Source organism: Pleurodeles waltl, chromosome 12 (assembly GCF_031143425.1).
Source record: "Pleurodeles waltl isolate 20211129_DDA chromosome 12, aPleWal1.hap1.20221129, whole genome shotgun sequence".
Taxonomy (NCBI): Eukaryota; Metazoa; Chordata; class Amphibia; order Caudata; family Salamandridae; genus Pleurodeles; species Pleurodeles waltl.
The window spans coordinates 350576363-350602510 of record NC_090451.1 but is presented as its reverse complement, the minus strand read 5'-3'; the positions used below and the strand labels follow the sequence as shown (position 1 = coordinate 350602510).

The window sequence follows — 26148 nt, the reverse complement described above, 5'->3', positions numbered from 1 at the left end:
GAGCTGACATCCAGTGAGTGTTTTATGTGTGTATAATATCCATGTCTGCCACCCAAACGTATTTGGAAAACTGAACTATTTTTGTAGGATCTTGGAGAGCATGGAATCGCACCAAATGAAATCATGATGACAGATGACTTTGTTTCCAAATCGAAAGATCGAATTAAAGAAAAGGCCAGACAGCTTGCCTCACTGACAGCACCTATTCCTGGAGCCACCGTTCTGCAAGATTTAATAGCATCAGCAAGGTAGGTATATGCATAATGTCATTTTTGGAGTTTGAAACACTGAAAATCACCTTTTCTGCTTCATGTACAATGGATGGACATATTAATTATATTGTGGAATTAAAACAAATCATTGTGTGATCACTTGCTATCCCTCATTGCACAGGTCTGTGATTTGCACCAATCAACACTCATTCCTTATTGTGCCAGTGGTACACAGCATCCATTAACCAGAGCAGGGCAGGGTTTCAAATATCATCTTAGTGGCAGGTGCACCCACGGCCTAACATCAAGAATCTACAATTATTCTTTTTTTTATTTTATGGCAGGTGAACTGTTCTGAGCCAGCATGTTACCACTTGATTTCATAAATACATGCCCATTTTAATTGTGTGTGAAAACTTAACTGAACTCTGTCCAGAAGTTGGTCATTTTGGAGGATATTCATTCAGTTAATCAATCTTTTGTAAAGTGCAACACTATCGCCATTAGGGGTATCTGGACACAGGTGTCTGCATGGAAATGCCAGGTCTTGAGTTGCTTCCGGAAGTCTGCCATGGAGGGTGTTGTTCAGAGGTGGAGGGGGAGGTAATTCCAGGCTTTGGTGGTGATGTAGGAGAATGTGCGGCTCCAGCTGAGAGTGCGATGGATGGTGGGGACATGTGCAAGTGCGAGTGAAGTGGCGCGCTGGTTTCTCTAGGGAAGATGGAAGTTCAGCCGGTGGTTGATGTAGAATGGTCCAAGTTTGTGTAGGTCTTTGTAGGCATGTGTGAGTGTCTTGAATTGGCATCTTTTCTGGACAGATAGCCAGTGGAGTTTCCTGGGTTAGGAGTGTTGTGGGTCCTCTTGGGGAAGTCCAGGATGCGTCTGACTGCCACGTTCTGTATTGTCTGGAGTCTTCTGAGGGGCTGGGAGGAGATACCTGTGTAGAGCACGTTGCCGTAGTCGAGGTGGCTGGTGATGAGGGCTTGTGCGATGATCTTTCTGGTGTTTACTGGGATCCATCTGAAGATCTTGCGGAGTATGTGGAAACAGGAGAAGGAGACTGCTTTGACTTGTTGTTTCATGGTCACTTGGCTGTGCAGGATTATGCGGAGGTTCTGAGAGAGGTCAGTCGGTGTGGGAGTGGGTCCTAGTTCTTCCAGTCACCAGCTGTGGTCCCAGGCAGAGGTATTATTTCCAAAGATCAGTACCTCAGGTTTGTCGGAGTTCAGTTTGAGGCAGCTGTCACTCATCCAGTCGGCGATGTCAGTCATGGTGTTGCAAAAGTTGGTTTTGGTGTTAGAGGGGTCGTTAGTGAGCGAGAGGGCGAGCTGAGTATCGTCAGCATAGGAGATGATGTTGAGTCGGTGGGATCTGAGGATGTCCGTGAGGGGGTTCATTTATTTGGGCTGAGCGATGATCCTTGGCTGACGCAGCATATGATGTTCTTGGGAGCGGAGGTGAAAGAGGTACGCAGATGCTCTGGGTGTGTCCTGAGAGAAATAAGGTGATCCACTTGAGGGTGTGTTGTTGAATGCCAGTGTTGTGGAGTGTGTTGAGGATTTGGTGGGCGACAGTGTCGAATGCTGCAGACAGATCGAGGAGAATTGGACCCAAAGTTTCTCCTTGGTTGACGATGGTTCTGATGTCTGTTGCAGCGAAGAGCGAGGTCTCAGTGTTATGGTTGGCTCGGAAACTTGTTTGTGATGCGTCGAGTAGGTGGTTCTGTTCTAGGTAGTCTGTGAGCTGTGGGTTGATGGCCTTCTTGAGTACTTTAGCTGGGTATGCGAGCAGGGAGATTCGCCGGTAGTTCCTGAGGTCGGCTGAGGGGTTGTTAGGAGGGGTCTGATGTCTGCATGCTTACATCTATCTGGGAAGGATGCTGTGGAGATGGAAGCATTGAAGAGATTGCAGATTATGTTGGATCCAAGGTTGAAGAGATGGTGGGTGCAGGGGACATTGGGTGCTCCGTAGTGCATTGAGGACATGATGGTAGTGGTGGTCTAGAGGTCGAGTGGGGACCAGATGATTATGGCTGGGCTGAGGTTCGCTGGTTGGAAGAAGTTGTCGAGGCGGAGCGAAGTGGGTTGATAGTTAAAGTTCTTGCTGTAGAAGTAGTCAGATAGTGAGTCACAGAGTTGTTGGGAGAGGTTTACTGTGTTTTCTGTGGCAGTCGGGTTAGAGAGTTGCTTGATGATCTTGAAGCGTTCCTTGGTGTGGTTGGTTATGGCGTCAATGCGGTCCATGATGGCTGTTCTTTTGGCCTCCCTGATGCGTCAGTGGTAGTCATTGAGTGATGTTTTGTGTGTGCCTCTGTCGGAGAGGGGTCTTTGGAGATGCGCCATTGCTTCTCGAGTAGAGGACAGTTAAACTTGATGGTTCTGAGCTCTGGGGTGTACCAGCTGGCTTGTCTTGACATTCTGTTGGCTTTTGCCAGTTTCAGAGGGCCAACTTTGTTGGTGCATTTGCTGATCCAGGCGCAGACATTGTGGACGGCCTGGTTGAGGTTGGTTGATGTGTTGGGTGGTGTGGTGCTGACAGCCTGCGTCCATTGGCTCTTGGTTACTTTTCCCCAATTGCGGTTGGTGGCACTTTGGTGCTTGGTGATGGTGTGGTGGGTCTTGGAGATGGTGAAGAGGATGATTGTGTGGCTGGTACAGGAGAGTTCTGTGGTGTTGGTGTTTTTGATTCTGTTTCTGGAGAAGAAGATAGTTTCAAGGGTGTGTTTGGCTCTGTGGGTGGGTTTGGGGACTTGTTGGGAAAGTCTGATGTTGTTAAGGTTCTCCAGTAGGGATGTGGAGTTGGCGTCCTTGGGGTCCTCAAAGTTGAGGTTTCCGAGCAGCATGCAGTGGAGGGAGTCAATGACGAGGGGGGTGATGATGTTGCTGATGGTGTCGCAGAAAGCTTTGCGAGTTCCTGGTGTTCTGTATGTGAGGGTGCTTCCTATGGTTGTCTTGGCATCGATGTGTAGTAGGAAGTTAAGATGCTCCATGACAGGCGTTGGGTCATCGTTCATGCCGGAGCATTGGATGTTTTCCTTGAATATTATGGCGATTCCTCCACCGTGTTTGTTGGGGTGGTCCCAGTGTATCATCTTGTATGTGTTCGGGCTGGCGGTGTTGGAGGTAAGGTTGAGCCGTGTTTCACTGATGAAGGCTACATCTCGGGTGTGGCTGGTGATGGTGTCCCAGATTTCTGTGGCGTGTTTGCTGAGGTAGTGGGTGTTGAGGATATGTGGGCTGATGTGATTTTAGGGATTGCATGCGTGCTCTAGAGAAGTCATTTCTGCTGCGTCTGGTTCAAATGAAGTACAACTTCCTAACTATTGCATTTATCGATCTGTGAAAGGGCTTTGATACAGTCTCAAGTTGGTGGTGTCACTGCAGGAATTAATCCTGGAGCTGTCCAACATATGACAGTAAAGGTAGTGTGTTGAATTCTCTTCTCTTCAAATTTTAAAGAAACAGATCTTGAGAAGAACTTGGTGGTGCTGCTGTGTGCATTCCTTTCTGGTTTATAAATAGATGATTTATTGTTCTTTTGTTTTGTGAACAACACCCTCCTCAGGAGGACAACTAGGGCTTTTGAGATTCCTGTCACTTGCCTTCGAAGCCTGCTGCTGTAAGAAAATGTTTGTCATTAATATACACAAATACACAGTAATGGTAATGGGTATTGAGTGGTTACATTAAAGTTTTGCTTTGGGGGATGGACCCAAGAACAAAGTCAGGACCTTTGAATATCTGGGGGTTCGATTCTCCCAAGTGGGTCCTTGGTTTAGGCACATTGGTAAGATGCCAGTTTCATTTCACCAAGTGGCACACAGGTTTTGCTTTGCTTTGCTTTAGCCTCACATTTGAATGATCTATTGCTGCTTAGACACTGGCAACCTGTAAGGATTAGGCCATTGTAAAAGGTGACTAAGAGGCAGAACTGTTGTGACTGGGTTGACTTAGCAGGCTCTGGCAAGAGCTTCAATGTACTGTGACTGGAGTACCCCAGTCCATCCTGGTAATTCACATTAGGGCTGAACCAGGGATAATTTCTATTGTTGGCATTTTCTACAGAAGTGCCATGTCATATACACAGGGTCTCTGTTTCCTATGTTAGAGATCTGCTGGGCAGTCTTGGGTTCCATGATCCCCTGCAGTATACAAGTCTAGTAGAAAAACAAAGGGTGAAATATGCACTGAGAGATTTTACTGTGTTGGGAAAGGAAAAATAGGCTGTTAGGTAGTGCTTAATTTGAGCCTGTGGTTTCCGGTGCTTGGCATAGGCATCTATTTGTCAGCACCAGCACTTATAATGGTCTACCACATGATGGAGCCATTTGTCTAATTTCGAAATTTGCACTACAGCAGTTGTTTATTAATACAATACACATTAACAGTGACTCGTATCTGTAGCCCAAGCCATTTCTATAGCGGGGGGGCTGGAATAGTCTGAATTGCCACACTTGTAGGAGTGTGATGGTTAGTAGTTGTGTTGGAACTGTCACTGACAGCGCTGGTAGGGGCAGTGGGTGGTGCAAGCTGCAGTGGTGTCCTGGCGCTTATTTATTTTACAAATCAAGCAATGCTGTTAGTTATGTCCTAGCTGAGGCCTACTTTGAGCTGGTCTTCACCCAGCTATGAAAGTTACTTGTCTTTAATTTCTCAGTCATATATGTGTAGCTTTTACTCTAATTTCTATTTGGGACAACTTTCTGTGTCCGCCACCGTGGGGTTGTGCAAGGAGAAGCCGCTGCTCGAGTACAGATATGTTTTTCTTTGATGATATTGAGACAGTTATGTGATTTATTATTATTTTTTTTTATGGTTAGGCTTGACAGCACTGTGGTCGCCAGACAGTTATGCGAGCATCACTCCGCCCACATGTTGAGAGCCAGGAGTACACGTTTTGATTTAACAGAAGTAGTGTGCTTTCGCAAAAAACGTGCTTGCCTTCCACACCGCTGTGGTCATTTTGTTTATCCACCTGTCTGAGATTGAACTCTCAGGGGCACAGGCCTGCCCTTGTAATGCCATTAAAGTGACCTAAGTAACTAGATAATTTATGGTATTTTTCTCCGGCGGAAGCACAAATGGGAATAAGGGAGTCATTAACCTGCATAGATGTTTATGTTTGTCTTGACAATATTATTCTACAGTTCTTTGGTCCTGCACAAATACATAACCATTCTCATGATAGTTACTTGTAATGCTTTACATTACTATAAATATTTCTGTAGAGCGGACCTATTGGAATTGCCAGTGCTTGTTTCCATTTCCGACCCGTAGTCCGTCTTAGGAAATCTCGTCTCCAACCACTCATGTGGACAATGTGCAGTATTTCTACTTTACAACCAGCCTTCTGCAGTCTTAATTCTCCCATTTCTTTCTAAAGCCTGATAGCGGAAAGAGACATTCTATAAGCAGTCATAGGCTTTGTCATCTTGTTTTATTTTTTCATATATTGAGCAATGTATATTGTTTACCCCTTGGATGCCACAGTGGCTTTTTAATTGTCTTGGACGTTTTATTACTTCTTTTAATCAATGTTGTTGGATTGTATATTCTAATGTATAGTCCTGCCCCTTGGACTATTGGAGTTAAATGGCAAACCGCCTTTGTACTACTGCTGGTAGGGGGCTGTACACTTGTCCAATAAAGTAGAGCAGCTCTTGAAGAGATTGTGGAAGATAACCGGGCTTCAGTAGTTCATAGATGGCCACTCTGTTTGGCTATACAACATCCTTCAGGTTTACACCCTTCCACCCTAGGTGCCTGTTGGAGTGCCTGGAGGCATTAGCAAGTTGCATTGCGAAACTGGACGGTCACCACTTTTCCTTAATCCCAGCAGAGAGGAATTACTTTTATAAATATGTAAAAGGCGATTTCATTCCATTCACATCATCTGATTCTTTTTGTGTATCTCCATCTCAAGGTGCCAAGCTCTGTTAACTAATAAATAGGATGCAGTAGAACTGAGGCTTTATTTAAGGCTCAACAACATTTTGTATTTCATAGGATCTGAGGAAGAATGGGAAAAAGAAAACTACTTTAAAGAGAAGTTTTAGCTTCTTTGCCTCACGAGCTCTTTACAAGGATGGACATACAGTGGTTTTCTGCAGTGAATGTTATCTGTAAGAGGCCAGGTCAGGTACTCTGACACCAGGCCATTGATCTTATTTAGAGTCGATACATGATTTGAGGGTTTTTTTTCTGCTGTGATGCTCCCTGCTCATGTCATACATCCTGCAAACAATATGCCAGGCTTCTTCAATCTCCCACGCCTGGTAAAACACATGCAATTCACTCCACTTGAGTATGCAGTGGTAATGTACTTTTTCTGTAAGGCTGTAGGCTACTGCAGAGGATTTACAAATGAAATCAGGTTAACTTCTGCTTATTAATCACTGTTTGTTAGTCAGCATATGGGATATTTATTACTCACCTTAGTTTTTGGTCTAGATAAGTGGTTCTTAAACTTTTGACTTCTGTGAACCCCACTTAGGGGGTCATTCTGACCCTGGCGGTCATGGACCGCCAGGGCCAACGACCGCGGGAGCACCGCCAACAGGCTGGCGGTGCTCCCATGGGCATTCTGACCGCGGCGGTACAGCCGCGGTCAGAAACGGGAAACCGGCGGTGTCCCGCCGGTTTCCCGCTGCCCAAGGGAATCCTCCATGGGGATTCCGACCCCCTTACCGCCAGCCTGGCTCTGGCGGTTTTGACCGCCAGAACCTGGCTGGCGGTAACGGGTGTCGTGGGGCCCCCGGGGGCCCCTGCAGTGCCCCTGCCAATGGCATGGGCACTGCAGAGGCCCCCTAACAGGGCCCCACCAAGATTTTCAGTGTCTGCCAAGCAGACACTGAAAATCGCGACGGGTGCAACTGCACCCGTCGCACCCCTTCCACTCCGCCGGCTCCATTCGGAGCCGGCATCCTCATGGAAGGGGGTTTCCCGCTGGGCTGGCGGGCGGCCTTCTGGCGGTCGCCCGCCAGCCCAGCGGGAAACTCAGAATGACCGCCGCGGTCTTTCGACCGCAGTACGGTCTTTCGACCGCAGTACGGTCTTCTGGTGGTTCACGCCAGGCGGGCGGCTTCCGCCGCCCGCAGAGGTCAGAATGACCCCCTTAATCATTACTGGAATCTGGAGACTGCCCCTAAATAACTTAATGGAATCTGGAGACCCCCACTGGATTAATACAGGAAGCCGGGGACCCTCATCTAACCAATTTTGATTATTGAAACCACATAACAGTGCACAAATGAAGAAATATTTTATTTAATTCACAAACAAAAATAAAAAGTCAAAGCCTCCCATTTCAAATTCCTTCACATTTTCAGGATGTCAGAACCCCATTCAGGGGGCCACGCAGAGGTTACTGGGCCCAACCAAAGTGGTTAAGGCCTTTTACTCCTGATGTCCCAGGGCCCAACCTACTATGGATCCTGCTCATCTGGGTCAAGCACTCCCTTCTGCACCTGACTCTCAGTTAATAGTGTGACACGAGCAGTTAAGGCTTTCTTGGAGGGATGTGTAGATACAGGTCAGTGAACACGACTCAACTCAGCGTGCAAGCGGGACATATAATAAATCAATGTCCAGCCAAATACTTGTTTTTGTTTTAAAGAAAAGTATTTTAATTCTAATTCTACACATGCAAAAGGTAAACGACATTCAAAAGAACAATAACACAGTTCCCCTAGTGAAGTAGGCACTCTAGTAGTTGTCAAGCCACTCCCCGGCTACACGATGCCCATGTAACGAGTGTTGTTATTCCCCATTCACTTATGGTGACATCCAAGGAGCGTAAACTACTAGGCCCTGTTCATGCTGTATGTCCCTCTCTGCCTCAGTCAATGAGGTGTTGTCACTTAGAGTCAAGTAGGGTTGCAAAAACCAAAGGTGTTCTATCTCCAAGGGCCCTGTTGGTCCAGTTCTCAGCTTATCCGCTCTGGCGGTATGAAACCTGGCAGCAGTGCAGTGTGGTCCTGGCGGGGATCAGCAAAGTTGGGCTTCCAGTAATTACATGCTTCTGGCAAGCGCCGGTGCCCTCACCTGAGCGGCGGTCAAAGTGTCCTGACAATGGGAGTTGCTCCGGCTTTAGTTACACGCTGTAAGTCTTTTGTCTTTTTACTCAAGGACGGGGGCATTCCCCATGCTCCGGCAGGGCTCGGATGGTGTCTCCTCTGATCTTGGGCCTTCTGGTACATGAAACTCCCCACGTCTTCGTCGTAGCAGTACTTTCCAGTTAAGAGCAATGAACCAGACCTCCGGCCTCAGCACTCCACATGGCCCCTCCTCGCACATAGGATCGCTTCGACGAACTTCACTTGTCGGGTCACGCTGGCCTCAGGATGCCTCTCCCCTGGCCCCTCCTGGCATATGGGTTTGTGGAAACTTTTCCACACAAGGACTAAGGACCAATCAACACAGCACAGTTCCTTGACACCCGTTGCCCATCCTGGCATACGGGTCACCAACTTCCACAACGCTGCACACGGGTGACTCTCACTCCTCTCCCTCACGGGCACACTGGTCTTGGTGAGCAGGCTGGGACTGGTGCTCTAGACTCCAAGGCAGGTTGTCTTAGTTTCACTGGATCATGTCCTCTCACCTAGCAGGGAGACTAAGAAGCTGTGCCTCTAGTCTTGGTCACAGACAGAAGTCATGCAGAGCTTTCCCTCTACATGCAGCCCTTCTGGCTGCTGGGCAGATGACCAAGTTGGTGGTCTCAAACTCCCTTACTTATAGTTCTTTTCCAGATACCAAATGTGATTTAGGGTCTGGACCTTTGAAGTTTTATGTTGGGATTCTGCTTCTTTGAAATGGGCATTTCTCACCTTCATCCTTCCTCCTGAAAGGAGGTCTGTCACAACAGGCAGGACGCTGAAGCCAATTAACCCACAACAATATTAATGGGCGTGACCAGAGTTCACATGTGGATGTCATCCACAGTGATATGTGCATCATAGGTTAATCCTGGGACCTCAGCCCTACCCTTTATGACTCTCTTATCAGCCTCATCTCCCTCTTCCTGAGATGTGCCTAAACCCCTTCCTTGTGATCCGTCACTGAATCAACAAGCCCTTTGAAATGCACAGGGAGAGCTTGGCTTCCCTTCATCCAGTGCCTGTCTTATCCAGTTTACAGGAATGCAGTTTATACAACTCTTTGTTTTGGGGGATTCATCTACTCCTCATGTTTTCACCAGGTAGGCCTGAGCTTCCCAAAATGGAACCCAAGGTCTTCCATGTAATGTACTAGTGCAGGCACTTCTGCATTCAGTGTACATTCACAGCACAGTCTAGTACTGTTATGTCCATGTACTGTGCTACTATCAGCATTCCCATGCAGCACATGCACCCAGTCTGCGGACACTGTTCAGTACTACAGGTTCCCTCTACTGCACCAGAGTGTGTCACATTAGGCACACACTGCCAGCGAGCACACATTTGCCATGTGCATACTGTCCCACACTGCACCCTCTGTGTAGTGTATGTCTCGCACACTAACATGCATTCAGCACGTTTTCATCACACACACACTTCCACAACAACCTGATGTAGGCCAAGGGTGAGTTGAACACACAGCAGTAGACCCCTTAAGAAGGTGAGTGAGCCTGTAGTCCTCACTGCAGTGACACAGGGTGAAAAAGGACCTGTTCACTACTTCTGATCATTACAGGGTATGCTGCCACCACCGCTCTTGTGATGTTTAATTCCCGGTGAAGGCAGTAGCCCTTCACCACTATGAGGGTAGCGTTTTGGGCACCTCTCCTGGTCCAACAAGACCCCTATCCATGAGACAGGCCTATGTCATGGCACACACACATGATCCGTGTTTGCCTATGACAACTAAAATCAGCATTAGGGATCCAGACAACAATACAGTTAGGCACTCAGGGCAGGCGTACATGTCTTTACCATGCAGAGGCCTTTTAATCCCAACAGATGCCCCTACAAGATGAGAACACCACAAACCAACCCCTCACTTGAAGAGGTTGGGTGGTAAGACAAGTAAAACCAGCGGGAAGGTCCATCAGCATTTCCATGGCTCAATCCAACTTTGTGCTCCACAACAAAGACTAACCCTTGAAATAAAATCAACCCTCTCAACAACCTGAGATTCTCTCCCTTTATAGCCATCGACCATTTCAGTGCCTTATGTGTTGGCACCACAAACTTAGTACCAAGGGCGGAACTTATACAAGCGCCACATTATGGTAAAGCACTATTTCTCAATAGACGCCTACTTCTGCTCTCTACGTAGTAATCTCTTGCTAACAAGGGCTACTGGATGCTCTCTACCCTTATCATCCAGTTGAGCTATCATTGCTTCAACTCCCTTGTGAGAGGCATCCGTCAGTACAATGAAAGGCTGACTTATAGTCAAGTGCTTTCAGCACTGGTACAGTGCATAGTGTCTTCTTCAGTTTCTTAACTGCCTTTTGTCATTCTGCTGTACATATTGCCTTCCTGGTCTGCTTTCCAGAGGCCAAAGCAGTCAGTGGGGCAACTGTACTTCAGTAGCTTGCCACGAAGTTCCTGTAAAACCTGGTGAGTGCTATAAAGGCCCTCACTTCAGTCTGGGAAGTGGGTACCTCTCATTTAATCACAGATTGAAGTTTGGCATCTAACAGGCGAATCTTCCCATTCTCCACCTCATGCCCAAGGTAGACTACAGAGTACTGACCCACCTGACAGTTGCCTTGATCATCAGTTTTGCCTCATGAATCCCAGCTGAAACCTGTTCCAGGTGCCTTTGGTGGTCGTCTCATGAGTTGTTGAGCACCGTACAGGGGTGTAGAATTTAATAAAATGTCTACTTGTCCATGGGACAAGTTGCTTTGTAATGCTACTTGTACTGTAAAAAAACAAAACACTTGTTCCTTTGTTGCCACGTAGTGCAGCTATAAATTAAGGCAGCAGTCTCATTATGTAAGAGCTCTGATGTTAGCCTCTCTGATTATGCTAGAATTAAAGCCCTACTATAGTAGGGTTTGAATTCTATAATTTCACACATGTCACCTTTCCAGAGATCTACATACTGGGGCTGGAGGTAGCGTTAAGCAATAGTTCCAGGGTTGCAATGCGCCTTGGATTCTGTGCAAACATACTAGGGTTTTCACCAGCTCTTCTCTAATCTTTTCCCGTACTCAGAATGGTTGGAAATTTGCTCTTGACAAGGGTAGAAATAAAACTTCTTCCATGGTTGGGGAAAAAGTGGTTGGAGGGAAAGTGAACTTGTAAAAGCTCAACAGATTTTTGCATTAGCAAATATACACCTGCACATATGCTCAGCTAAAATGCAGTTCACAAATATTTTCAATGACTACGATTTCTTGGCCTACTTTGGTAAATTCTTGAGAATTCATGAAAGCTGTAAATCTGCACTAATGCATGGAAATATATCAATGGTGCGCTTTTATGATTTTATTTACAATTTGGGCCCCTACCTAGGTCTTGAGTTAACCAAGACCATTTGTTATTATTACAATTCTCTCTCTCTCTCTCTCTCTCTTTCTCTCTTTCTATCTATTGACTGGCTTCACTGTGAGAGACAGCATTCTTCTCTTTCACCAGGAGCATATAGGCAAACAAAGTAGTTTTCTTCAGTGCCAGAGACTACTGTGGCAATGTGTGCTAATTGAGACAAAAAATAGTATTGCTTTTTGCCAATATTTGTTATAATGGCGAGGGCTTGGCAGCTCCCACAACAACAAGGTTTTACGAAAACTATGCCAAAACTATACATCCATTGACAAAACCAACATCAGACATATTGTGTTTGCCTATGGTTTTTATATTTTCATGTTTCCAATAATCTTGTTGAATCTGGTTGCGCTGATTTTCCAAAAGTTTTGAAAATACTAGCACGCATCAACACATTTTAGTGGATGATGCTTCAAGGAAATGGTACCTTAAATTTCATAGTAGTTGAGCAAAACGTGTTTTTCATAATTGGATTTTCTGTGAACATTTAATTTGAAAGCAAAAACTCATCCATCTTACTTTCAAGCTTCTGCAAATATTTGTGCTTAAACAGAGAGCATTCTGGGAGCATTATATGTAGCTTCCATTGCAAACGTGTATATAAATTTTTATACTGGGGCCCACTGACAGCAGTGCAGTCCATGCTTACAGCATTTCCTTAGATTGCTCACCCTAATAATAAAGATTTTGCATTAATAACCCATAAATACAAGTTCGAACAGCATTAACACATGGACACAAATACTACCTGAACTGCAGATAATGTGGTACTGTAAACTCTCAGCCAAAAGGTTTGTGCTGCAGGGGGTTGGGCCTAACTGTCCCAAAGACAAAATAAACATGAACACTTGTTGTCCTTGACCCCAAACTATATGTCCTGGGAGCCGGGCTATAAGAATTCCACACCCCTGACCGCAGTGTCATCTAAATACTCCACACAGAACGTTTACAACCCTGCGAGAACATGGTTCACGAGGCGCTGAAAAGTGTCAGGTGACTTTTTCAACCCAAAGAGCATCACCTTGAACTGATATAAACCATCTGGTGTAGAAAATGCAGTCTTCTCCTTCACACTTGGTGCCAATGCGATCTGCCAGTAACCACTGATCAGATCAAGATGCTTAAGTATTTAGCAACACCTAAGTGATCCACATGCTTATCCACTCTGGGATTGGATGAGCATCTGTTTTTGGTTACATAATTGAGAGCTTGGTATTCTACACAGAACCACAAGTCTGTAGACCCTTGATTTGGTACTAGAACCAGAGGACTAGACTAAGGACTGCAAGATTTCTCATTGACCCCCAGATCCAGCATTTTGGCAACTTCTACCTTAATGCATCCCTGAACCTGGTCAGACATTCTGTATATTCTGCTCTTCATTGGCAGACTGTTACCTATGTCTGTGTCATGCACACAGACAGGTGTCAACCATGGTGTTCGCGAGAAGAGGTTGGCAAACCTTTCTAACACCTCTAGACACTCTCTGTTGCTTTGTTGTTAACTTGGGGACTAACTGCACCCCTTCCACTGTACCATCCTTTATGTCACTATGCAGTAAGTCAGGAAGAGGCTCACCGTCCTCCTCTCCTTCCTCTGCCGTAGCCATGATGTTTACTGCGGAGGTAAGGCTTCAGCCTGTTCACATGTAACACCCTCTTTGGTTCCCTTGTGGCACCTGTGCTCACTAAGTAGTTTATCTCAGACAGTTTCTGAACTACTTTGTACGGCCCACACCATTTGTCCAACCAAGCCCTGGGACAAATAGGCTTCAGCACCAACACCTCCTGACCTTCTTGATACCCATGCAGGGCAGCTTTCTGGTCGTACCATTTCCTTATCAGCGATTAGCTAGTTTGAAGGTTTTCCTTTGCCTGACTCATATATTGCTCCATCAGCTTCCTGAGGCCAATCACATAGTCTACTACATCCTTCTGTTGGGTTTCATAGGTTCCCTTCCAACTTTCGCTAACTAAGGTGAGTGGACCCCTCACTCGGTGTCCATACAGAAGTTCAAACGGACTGAACCTTGCTCCCCTCTGTGGAATCTTTCGCTAGGCAAATAAGAGGCATGGCAGGAGAAGGTACCACTTCCTCCTGAGGTTGTTTGGTAGAGTTCCCATCATGCTCTTTAGTGTTTTTTTAAACCGCTCCACTAAACCGTTGGTTTGTGGATGGTATGTCGTGGAGAAGTGGTATGTCACGCCAACCTGCTCCCACATCTCTCTCATGTAAGAAGAGATGAAGTTGGTTCCACAGTCGGAAATTACTGTCCTTGGACATCAAACCCGAGAAAAGAATAAGTAGGAGAGCTCTTCCTACCACCTTTGCAGTCATGCTCCTCAGAGGTGTGGCTTCATAGTACCTGGTGCCTTGATCCACCACAACCAAGCTATACTTGTTACCTGAGTGTGAGGAAGGGTTTAATGGGCAAACTGTGTATTCCCACCCTCTCAAATGGAACACCTCAAACTGGCAGAGGGACAAATGGTGCCCTTGTCTTCCCTCCTGTCTTACCACTCAGCCGGCAAGTTGGATAGGTTCTACAGAACCACTCTGTGTCACTGTGCATCCCTGGCCAGTAGAACAGAGGGTTCAACCTATCCTGGATTTTTCCAATCCTTAAATGCCCTGCTAAGGGCACTTCATGGACTAGTGACAACAGGACTTTCCTGTGCACTAATGGAACCTCTAGCCTCTTGCTGCTACCTGGCTCAGGATTTACCAGTTCACAATAAGTAGACCACCCTCTCAGCCAACATACCGTTTCCTGACCACCCCTTTGCTGACTGTTCCTGGCCTTCCTTTCAAAGTCCCTCAAGTGTAGGGCACTCTTCCTGTGCCTTGCGTAAATCTTACTGGGTAGGCACCCCAGCATCTAAAAACCCTTGCAGCTCTGGAAGCAACCCAGACTCCAGCACATGGTCCGCTTCAGGAGTAGAAGCAGTGGTCTCCATAACCACTACTTTACCAGAATCTGCCCTGTCCTGCCCTGCAAACTACCTTGTCCTGGTCTCTGCAAATCAGAGACGATCCCAGCCTCGCCCTGAGCCTGTGAGGCAGCTTGTGCTCTGGTCAACACAGATGACATTGTCAAAGCCTTAAAGGCCAAGAGACATTCAGCTCCTTGCTTGTCTCTTACTCCAACATTGACCATGGTCACCTTACTGTTGAGTTCAGTCTCAACTCTGGCAAGTGAATTATCCATGCCCTCTCCACTACTCTGTATCATTGATTCCAGGGAGTGTCTCCTCAGGCTTAAGGTACTTCCTCTCAACCATAGTACGGAAGGCTCCAGTATCCCTCAGGGCAGGTACCTCTCTCTCATTGATACTAACTTCCTTCATAAATCCCAATGTGTTAGGATGGATGTGCTTCAGAGCATCTGGCTCCCTCTCCCAAATGTCCATAGCTACTGGGTTGAGTGCAACCAGTCCCTCACGAGTACCTTCTCGCATGTGTAACATGCTTGCTACCACAGGTGTGGCTATGTCGAGTTTCTTCTGTTGAAAGTCTCTCTTGTAATGTCCAACCTTATGACACTTAAAACAAGTCACCACTTTGGACTTAAAAGGGCTTTCTTGCCTTCCCTTCTAATGATGTTCCTTCCCAGACACACCATTACCATCCCCATGCTTCCTGGGTCTTCCTCGAGTCCCATGGGAACTACTCTGGACCTTACCTTCCAGTTTGGAACCAGTCCTCAGAGAGTTCTTCTCCCCCATTCGCTTAGAACTATGCTGCCCCAGCCTTTTGTGAACACTGTTAGCTAACCACTTATCAGCTAACACTATCAGCTTGTCGTAGTTGGACTCTTGCTCTAGGCAAGACTGCTGGTTTAAGGATGACTGTACTTATGTTTATAGGCGACTATGCCAGTCCTACAACAAATTGCAACTGTCGTCCCAACCCTTCCGGCTCGCAAGCAGTACTTCACCAAAAACCCAAAACAGTAAAAGGTGATTTGTGGCAGCCTTTACGCATGGACTCAAGAATATGACATCTCAGTGAGCGTCGTGGTTATTCAGAGATGACCCCTTTCTCACATTAACAACATTTCTCAATCACACACAGGCAATGAAGATGCAGTAAAGTTTCAATAGGTTTTATTTTAGTAAAACTGCAATCTGCAATAAGTTGCATGGGCTGCAATGATTAGGATAATGAACAGTGCAAGAAACAGAATTGTAAAGACAAGAGTCATTAATACAAAGACCCCCACCATCTTGCAATATCATGGAATAACATGAAGTGTATGATATGTCCTAATACCCTAGCACGATAGGCCTAACCTCTAACCTAAAAGAGAGCTAGGTATGTTAAACCTAATCTGCCAATGCCATGCCACGAGAAGAGCCCCAACCCTCGTTACCTTGGAATGAGGTCTCTAGCTCAGACTCTGTAGGAACACTTTGGAATGAGGTCTGTAGCTCAGACTCCGTAGGAACACAAAGACTGGGTCAGCATCAAGGCAACATGCAGCATCGATATGAGCGATGGCATCTGGCCGGAATCCCTCCGACTATCTGTTGAAGTGCGGAGTATTTATACAGATCTACTTTGACCCCTGACATAGGTTTGTTCCCAAACAATAGATAACAAGGCATTCTTGGGACGGTAATTAATATAAACAACTCCCTCAAGAGCATGAAGAGGGAAAGCACCTAAAGTGAACACCTACAGTTTTTGTCTTTGTTGCTTGATCTTGACGCCTTAGCGCAGTGACACTGATAACACAAACTAAAACATGGGCCTAACTCAAAACAAGGCAGACATTTTAAAAGATTTAATTAAATAAATGTGCTAAAACAGAGCAAGCTAAGTAGGGTAACAGTCACTGGGTGACGGGGACACAAGTCTGCAAACCACAGGCTAAGCTAACTCCTGTATCCCATTAAAACAAACTAGGATTCACTACACCCTCCTTATTGCCGTAACAAGTATGATGCCATGTCTTGACGCCACCGAAGGTGATTGAATGCAAATGCTAAAATGCCCTGGACTAAAAGCATAAAAACTAGCTACAAAATCCTCTTTAAAACGTGTTCAAATCAATAGCTAAAAACATACCAAGAGATATAGGTCCTCATTGCAATTGTACCGCCAGCAGGCCGCCAATGCGGCCTGAAATCCACCGGCCGTAATTTGACATCTCCGCTGGGCCTGTGGGCGGAAACAGAGTTTCGGCCCGCTGGCCCAGCGGGTAGTACGGCCATAACATTGCCGCCGGCTCCTAATGGAGCCGGCGGCAATGTGGCAGTGCAGGGGGTGCAGCAGCACCCGTTGCGCAATCCACTGCCCGTAATTCAGGCAGTGGATTACGCAATGGGGCTGTTCATGGGGGGCCCTGCACTCCCCATGCCAAGTGCATAGGCAGTGCAGGGGCCCCCCGAGTCACCCATTCTGCCAGCCGTTCTATGGCGGTATTTAGCGCCATGGAACGGCTGGCGGATGGGGACTCATAATCCCCAGGGCAGCGCTGCCTTGGCGGATTACAACCACCGGGACCGCCATAGCAGTAGCCTGGCGGTCCTGGCAGTATGACCGTGGCGAGACCGCCACGGTCATAATGCGGGCTGTAGTACCGCCAGCCTGTTGGCGGTACTACCGTCACTTTTGCCCTGGCGGTCCAAGACCGCCAGGGTTGTAATGAGGGCCATAATGTCGACCATAACAAGCACAGCAGGTCAAAGTAAGGGCAATAAATGTATACTTTGAATTTTGTGTAATAAGCCAATCATCAAATTTTTTAACAATAATCTCTTTCTCAGGAAGAATTGCCAATCATTGAACTTCGCAGGTGTGGGGATACTGTGCGTGTTCAGTTCTTTTATTTGTGCTAACCCCAGACATGACGTTTGTTGAATGATCATTTGCACAGGAACCAGGAATGCTCTAAATAAAGCTTCCCTACCCTGTATTTGCCAATCTTGTGTTCCCCATACACTTTTTAAATCAATATATTTTTTTCAGTATTCATAACCTTCAACTGTAAGATGGGAAACAAAGGAATCTAAATAAATCAGCTTTGTATCGGTTAGCAAAATGTTCCTAATTTTGGAAGGAGGTAATTTGAAATAATGTGACTCAGGATTTTTTGTGTCATGCCCAGTAAACTTATCTAAATAGTGTTTTGGGCTCCCCACAGGTGGTGTAGAACAGCGTTTCCACTGTGTGTAATTAAGTACTGGTCTGTGTCTAGTAGCACGGTGCAGGTAGTAGTGTCCCCTGTTATTATAACAGAACATTTCCCCATAATTCATAGTATGTCTATATACATCATCACTTTCAAACACTGAATAGCCCTTCATTTCAGTTAGCATGGAATCAACTGTCTGGACATCACAATCATCAGATACAACATCGGGTATAATGACATCTGTGATAGAAATTTTGAATTCATATGGAATTTGAATGACCTCAGTAGGCCCAGATATATCAAATGGAACGTTGTCCCACACAATACCATCAGGAATTGGCACAGCTGAAATGTTCACAAGGGACAAGTCTTTTCGGGCCTTATGTGAGGAATGATATGGAGTTAAGACTTCATCCACAAGCTCAACTGAGGAGCGTTCAGGAAGGTAATAACCATTTATAAGCAAAAACAAAACTGTCACAAACCCAATCCATAAGAACAATGCAAAAAATGTAAAAGAGAACCATAAATAGCTCCATGGGTGAATTTAATAGTTATTTTTAAGCCATAGGTACAGCTTACATGTCTTAGATACATTTTCAGTCACTGGAGTGGATGAGTCTGAAGAAAAGTCATCAATGTCGATGTGATAACTAGAGGCAGTCTCTGCGAACGTGGGAGCAGGTACATTACTGGTGGATGGATCCACTTCACGTGTAGCCTCATAGTAGACGGTGTTATCAGTCTGTGTAGTGTTGGTGTAGAAAACAGCCAAATCTTGGATAGGTGCTGTCATTTGAGTGTTCACTGGAATCGGCAAAAGCTCATTTTCCGCCCTCCCCATAGTCGAGGAGGCATTTGTAGCATTATTGGACATTGTTATGTAGTCCGAAGTGGTTGTGTTAATTCTACTTTGAAGAGGTATGTCCTGTTGGGTAGTGAGGGGGGATCGGGAACTACCCAAGGGACCTCTGAGTCTACTGTGCAGGTTCGGCCACATGGTGAACTTTGACGTCATCAATGGAAATTAATCTGTTTGCCCTGGAACCAGACAGTGGTGGTAAGATGACAGTTCTGGTACCTTGTACTCCCAGGACTGGGACTGGTGCTCTGTAGGATGGACCAAATTCATTCTTCACAGCGATCTTCTCATGAACCAGATCCCCGACTTTAGGTATCCAGCCAGTGGAAGTTGTTGGTAAATCCCTTATTCCTAAGGTGGCAGCACTTTATAACAGTTTAAGCATCACCCGACTGCTGAGGCCATACCCACAGGAATCTAGAACAAGAATCTACAGCGACTAAGATGTATTTGTATGCACCATCAGGTTGAAGTGGACCGCAGTGGTCCAGGTACACACATTGTAGTGCCTGCTGGACACTAAGAGGGCTGTCTGCGGTGGGCGTTTGATATTAGAGCCCTTTATTTGCTGGCAAATGTCACAACAAAGGATGTATCGTTTTGTCTGTTTGTATAGACCTGGCCACCAGAAGCGTTTCTGTAAGAGTGTTACTGTGGCGAGATATCATCATGTGCGGAAGTGACACCCTCATGCGCATCTTTTATTAGATCTGATCTCTGGTCTTCATTGGGGATCACTCTATCTCCAACTCCAGGAACTGTTGCATAGGCAACATTCTGTGCATTGATGTGGTAAGAATATTTTGTAGGGTATGCTTTGGGAAGAGACTTGCCTTCAGCCAAAGCCTTCACAGCAGTCAGAATTTCATTATCCAGTCTTGTTTGAGAATGAGTCACTGCAGCCACAGAAGCCATAGCTACTGCAGTTTTGGCTGCTTCGACAGCCAAAGTGTTGCAGATAACGTGTACTCCTACATGTTGGTGGCCCAATGTATGTACTACATGGACACACAGTAGCTTATCCTTAAGATCAGTCACCCTCCCCCACAAAGTTTTCTGTTTTATGGTGTTCCCCTTGGAATCTCTAAACCTGTTCAGCTTCCAATGATTGTGGTAATAATTGTAGGACTGGACGCATTAGTATGAGACGCAGACATTCAAAGTGAGCCATCCTGGCTATGTGTGTTCTAGTGCTAGAAGAAGGGCTTTAAGTTCAGCCAGCTGAGCTGTGCAGTCTCCTAGGGCCTGCGTTGTAGGTATTGTGAGGGTGGAAAACTCCATCCTTCATCACTCCGCTCATGGCTGCAAAAGCAGCTGAATATTGATGTTTGCTACCTACAGCTGGTTGTGCTGAACAATCAGTATAAGTGACAGCATGGTATCTGTCAAGTGGCAAAATATCTAGAGGAGTGGGGTACTCCTGTTCGTATTGGAGAAATTCTTGCATCTGAAGTTTTGGATCAAAGATGTAATCAGCATCAGTGACGGTCAGGGAGGTTGCCCACTGAATCAAATGTAGATGTAATGCTTTAGCATTAGGAACACTTGCTTTGGTGATGGCCTCTAAGGCTGGCACCGGGGTAACAACAATGATGTGTTTCCCTTGGGCAAGTGGCCTTTCCTTAATGACAGCCATTTGAACTGCAGTTAGAATTTTTTTCTGTGGGTGCAAAATGTTGTTCTGCATTGGAGTATACATGTGATTTATATGCTATAGACACTGCGTCGCCCTCGTTAAAGGTGACATAAGTAAACCCAGTGCTACCAGCAATTATTCTGATGACCAAATGTGTTTTGTTGTCACCTGTGTGCAAGTGTTTGGCTTCTAGCATGTCCTGTTGCAATTCCCTAAGGATGTGTGTGTGTTCAACTGTCCAGTGTTTGCTAGAAAAATCTGGGCGTATTAAGTCATAGAGTGGCTTGATGCGTTGTGCATAGTCAGGAATGTATGTTCTGCCAAAATTAAAGAAGCCAAGTAAGGACTGTAGTTTCTTGAGAGTGTTAGGTGGGTGAAGTTGTGCACATTTCACTAGAAACTAGGGGGCCAGGCTCTTCCCCTCGTTTGATAGCTCATATCTCAGGAACAATACACTGAGAAAGGCTATCTTACTTTTCCTAAACTTAACTTTATAACCAAGGTCTGCAAATCCTAAAATAATCCGATCGACTCTGACAAGATAATAGTTGAGGTCGTTGTCTGTGAGATAGATGTCATCCACGTAGGACAACGCTTCGGGGTCGATATCATGAAATATTGATGTTACACGGGCTGAGAACAGCCCTGGGCTGTTCTTATAGCCTCGAGGAGAACGGCAGAAGCATTTCTGAGAGCCAAATGAGAATGCACTCAGGTTCCGACTTTCGTGTGCTATGTTTTGGCAGAAGAACCCGTTGGTAATATCCAACCTTGTTTTGTATTTCTTATGCACTATATTATTAATCAGTGTTGTGCTATGTACATTTTGTATAGCATTTGTACGTGTATGACTTTTTAAATGTCTGTAATCTAGGACTATTCTGTAGGAATGGCCTGGTTTTGCAACAGGGAATAACAGATTATTCATTGCAGAGACACAGGGCTCAATTACTCCCTGGTACTCGAGCTGAGTGAGGATCTCCCTTACTGGAGCTTTTGCTTCGTGTTTAACAGGATATTGTGGCTGAGGTTGGGGTGTATACCTAATAGGTATTACATGACAAAGAGAGTCCTTGTCTCAACCTACATGATTGCGGTATTGTGCAGGTGCCTGCATTAAAGCCCAATCAACAGCGTAGGCTACTTTTACCGCCTCCGGAACAAGAATAGAGAAATAAGGCAAAATGACATCTTCCCCATGTGGGAGCTTACGGACGTGCTCAGGTGGCCATTCTCTTTTGGTCAATAGGATATCACAATTAAGTTAATCCCAAAATAACACTGTAATGGTGCGCTCTATGTCTCCCTCAATTTCAATATTTAAATCATGAACCCTATCTGGTGGGAGAACATGCCTGTCCGCTGTCTCAACTGCAATGAAATCGCTAGTTGCTGTCACATCCAGATGATCTTTCAGACTCTCACGACATATCGTGACCTCTGCTGCACTGTCTAACAGTGTCACTGACCATGTCATGTTCTTCAGCAATGTTCTCAAGTGTACTGGCATTTTTAATTGACAGTGCTGCCACCTTTTGTTTTTTTAAACTGTGGCTTCTGTTGTGGGGACTTATCTTCTTTTTTGTCCGAAGACTGTGGTGAGTCTTTCTTTTGTTTCACGTATTTAGGACGTCTATCAGGACGGCCCCCTCACTTGCTAAGTCTATCCGGTGCATCCTGAAAGGGGCGAGAGGGACGTAAATTAGTATATCTGTTGGAAGCTTTTATACTTTCTGTATTTCTGAGAGTATATCTCCTTTCGGAGTTCTCCGGATGTGGAGAATCTGCTCTCTTATTTCATCTTTCTTTAAATTGTTTCTGCTTATCCCAGCACTTCTTAAAACCCTCCTTTGCTTGTTTAGTACATTCCTTAGGAATGGTACTTTGTATTACCAGGTTCTTCGGCTTGGCTCCCAAAATATCCCGTCCTATACTAGTATAGGTATCGCAAATAACTTTCGGTAGCTCTCTCTCTCCTGGTCCAAATGTGCAATCTCTCAGAGATGCTGGCGTATAGCCAGTGCTACTGCTTCCCCTTTAATGTTACTGAGTATGATTGAGGAGACTGCGTCGAAGTTACACATTAATTTCGTCCCCAAATCTAGGGCTGGTGCAGCCCCGTGCTCATTCTGTATTTGTTTTAACACTTCCGGTAAATTGGCGAGTGTCGTGGTACCATGTGTGGTAGTATATATTGCAGCAAATACTGTACCTCATGTGCTGAAGTCATCTACAGAGGGAACCATCCCAAAGGGCAAGTACATTGTGAGAATTCTATGTTTCTCCTGTGGTCCCATATGGGAAATACAGCTTCCAGATAATTTGCTTTCTGGGCTATCCAGAACGGTATTTTCTCCCGTTCTGTGGGTACCTTACCCATGATAGTATGTACTGTTTGTGGATTAATCCCAGTAGCCAATTGGTATTCAGCAGGTGCTGGTGGTGCTGGACGCGCTGGTGTAGTGTTCAAAGTTCACATTACGAACTGAACTAGTCGTCTGTAAAGTGTTCCTAATTCAAGATATAAGTTTCGCTGGTCTGCTTCCTGCATATTTTGTATACCTGGGTGAGGTGTGTATGTGGCAAACATAGGCCACGTTGGTCCATCATTAACTAAGGGACCTAATCTCACGGGCTGTATTACATGTGGTAGGGCGCCATTAAACCAGTTCTGGTGCTCTTGATAAGTAATCGGAATCACAAGATAGTGGTATGCTTGGTACCGTTGAGGTACGTTTGCAATTCTTTATGTGTGGAATGTAAATGATCGTTGACCCAAGAGTAGAATGTTTCTGTTTGGTAAGCTTCACTAGCTTCTATGATTGTGACATCCCCGACCTCATCTGTTAAGCCATGCGCTACTAGGTGTAGTGTTAATGCTTGTCTAGCATTCTCAGGAATGTCTGTTGCATTAGCCATATTGTAAAAAATGAGTAAAGAGATGGAACAGCAAGTGGGGAGTAAAGTCCTTTTATGAGTTCGAGCTCGAGCAACCTGCAGCCCAATTAGGTGGTATCTGTTCAGCTGAGGAGGATCTTCCCCAAGACCCCGGACGGCTCCGTATAATGGTACTTAGGGTACCTGTTGTCTGTGAGACAGAGATAATCAGGGTATCAGTAAATTAGTGCCTAAACACCATCGTTGGAGGCGCCATGTCGTAGTTGGACTCTTGCTCTAGGCAAGACTGCTGGTTTAAGGATGACAATACTTAGGTTTGTAGGTGACCATGCCAGTCCTACAACAAATCGCAACTGTCATCCCAACCCATTTGGCTCACAAGCAGTACCTCACCAAAAACCCAAAACAGTCAAAGGTGATTTGTGGCAGCCTTTACGCATGGACTCAAGAGTATGACATCTCAGGGAGCGCCGTGGTTAAATGGCGATTACCTCTTTCTCACATTAACATGTCTCAATCACACACAGGCAATGAAGAAGATGCAGTAAAGTTTCAATAGGTTTTATTTTAGTAAAACTGCAATCTGCGATAAGTTGCATGGGCTGCAATGATTAGGGTAATGAACAGTGCAAGAAACAGAATGGTAAAGACAAGAGTCACTAATACAGAGACCCCCACCATCTTGCAATATCATGGAATAACATGAAGTGTGTGATATGTCCTAATACCCTAGCATGATAGTCCTAACCTCTAACCTAAAAGAGAGCTAGGTATGCTAAACCTTATCTGCCAATGCCTTGTCCCTGAGAAGAGCCCCCAACCCGCGTTACCTTAGAATGAGGTCTCTAGCTCAGACTCCGTAGGAACACGAAGACTGGGTGAGCATCAAGGTGACGTACAGCATCGATAGCAGCGATGGCATCTGGTCGGAATCCCTCTGACTATCTGTTAAAGTGAAGAGTATTTATACAGATCTACTTGGACCCTGACGTAGGTTTGTTCCCAAACAATAGATAACAAGGCGTGCTTGGGATAGTAATTAATATAAACAATTCCCTCAAAAGCATGAAGAGGGAAAGTCCCTAAAGTGAACACCTACAGTTTGTTTGTCTTTGTCGCTTGATCTTGACGCCTTAGCTCCGTTGCACTGATAACGCAAACTAAAACATGGGCCTAACTCAAAACAAGGCAGCCATCTTAAAAGATTTAATTAAATAAATGCGCTAAAACAGAGAAAGCTAAGTAGGGTAAAAGTCACTGGGTGACGAGGGCACGAGTCTGCAAGCCACAGGCTAAGCTAACTCTTGTATCCCATTAAAACAAACTAGGATTCACCACAAGTTTTGTTGGATCCCTCGCTGTCAGCTCAGACAGGTATTGCTTAAGTAGGATAGAGCACTCCTCCTGGAGTCGCTCTGTCACCATCAGCTGTTTAAGGGACTGAAAATCCTTGGCTTCCATCCCTCTTGCCCACTCTTTCTAATCATGTAATATACCATGAATCCAAGTCTCAAAGGAATACCATCTCCGGGGTGTGGAATTTAATAAAATATCTACTTGTCAATGGGACAGGCTGCTTCAGAAATCTACTTGTCCTGTAAAAAGAATCTGCTTGTCCCTGTGGTGCCATGTAGTGCAGCGACAAATTATAGCAGCAGTCACATTATATGAGAGCTTTGATAATAGCCCCCTGGATTATGCCAGGGCTACTACCACAGTAGGGCCTGAATACTAGCAATTTATCTTGTCACCTTTCTGCAGATCTACCTACTGGAGCTGGAGAGAGCGGTAAGCAATAGTTCCAGGGTTGGAATACCCTTTTGAGTTTGTGAAAACCTACTATCTTCCATGTTTTAGGAGTTTTCTTTTTTTGTTTTGCAATTCTTTATTTGTGAACTAAAAGAAGCATCTTACAGAGCCATACAATAGGGTAAGGAATCCCACTGATACATAAACATAAAAAAACATCCATACATGAATACAGTCCCATATACGATCATAGCTGCAATCTTTGTACTGTGTGTAAAGGCAGAGTCCAGCACAGTTCGTCCGCATGTTACCCAAGCTGTGGCCACAAAATGACAGCTATAAGGAGGATCCAAGTGAGGGGGGAGCCCATCGAGGAAGCTATGAAGATTCCCTTAACCGCCAAGCTATCAGCGGGTCGAAGCCTGCGTCAGGGCAGTGGGGAAGGTTAGGAAGTGGAGGCAAGGATGTAGCAAAGGGGGTGTTTTTGGTATAGGGCCTGGTCATCCATGGGGGCTCCAATTCTCAGAGTAGGAAGTGAAAGAGGATACGTGCACAGAGCGGATATAGATAGAAGGGCAGAGTGAGTGCGGAAGTGTGGGGGGGTAATAAATAAAAAAGTGGATGGCATAAAACATAGCTGAACAAAGGAGCAGAAAAGCAAGAGTGGGCATAAGGAAAAAGGCGTTAGAGGGGAGAGAGGGGAGGAGGGGACAAAAGGAGAGAGAAGGGAATAGAGGGGTCGTAGGAAACAAAGAAGAAGAGTAGAAAAGGGGAGCAGCCACATCAGTAATAACAAAAACAGACAATGACGATAAGAATAAGAATAGTAGTGATGATAATGATAGTAGCAATATAAGAAACCGCAGTAACAGTAAATAATAATAATAATAACCGTAACAACAATAATAACATTAATAAGAGTAAGAACAAGAACGACAGAGGGTGGTACGTGGGGTGGGGTGGAGTGGGGGAGGGGGTACAGGTATGAAGGAGGGAATGAGGTGGGGGGTGACATAGATGGATATGATCAAGCGTAGTAGAGGATCACGCAGAAGGAAGTTGGGAAGAAGGAGGAAGGTGGGTGCCAGGAGATGGGGGATCCTGTTTGGCCCTGGTGTGAGTGTGTTGGGAGGGGCGGGTGTACATTCTAGCATAAAGGGAGGCGTAGACGTG

General features: G+C 45.6%; 1 protein-coding gene across 1 annotated transcript in view; it reads left to right on the top strand.

Moving 5' to 3' along the window:
• Positions 1 to 26148, top strand: part of GPATCH1 (G-patch domain containing 1) — a 258011-nt gene that overhangs the window by 43736 nt on the left and 188127 nt on the right. Inside the window, exon 4 of the mRNA XM_069216538.1 lies at positions 88 to 248. Coding sequence (XP_069072639.1) covers positions 88 to 248 — 161 coding nt within the window. The remainder of the gene's footprint in view (positions 1 to 87; positions 249 to 26148) is intronic.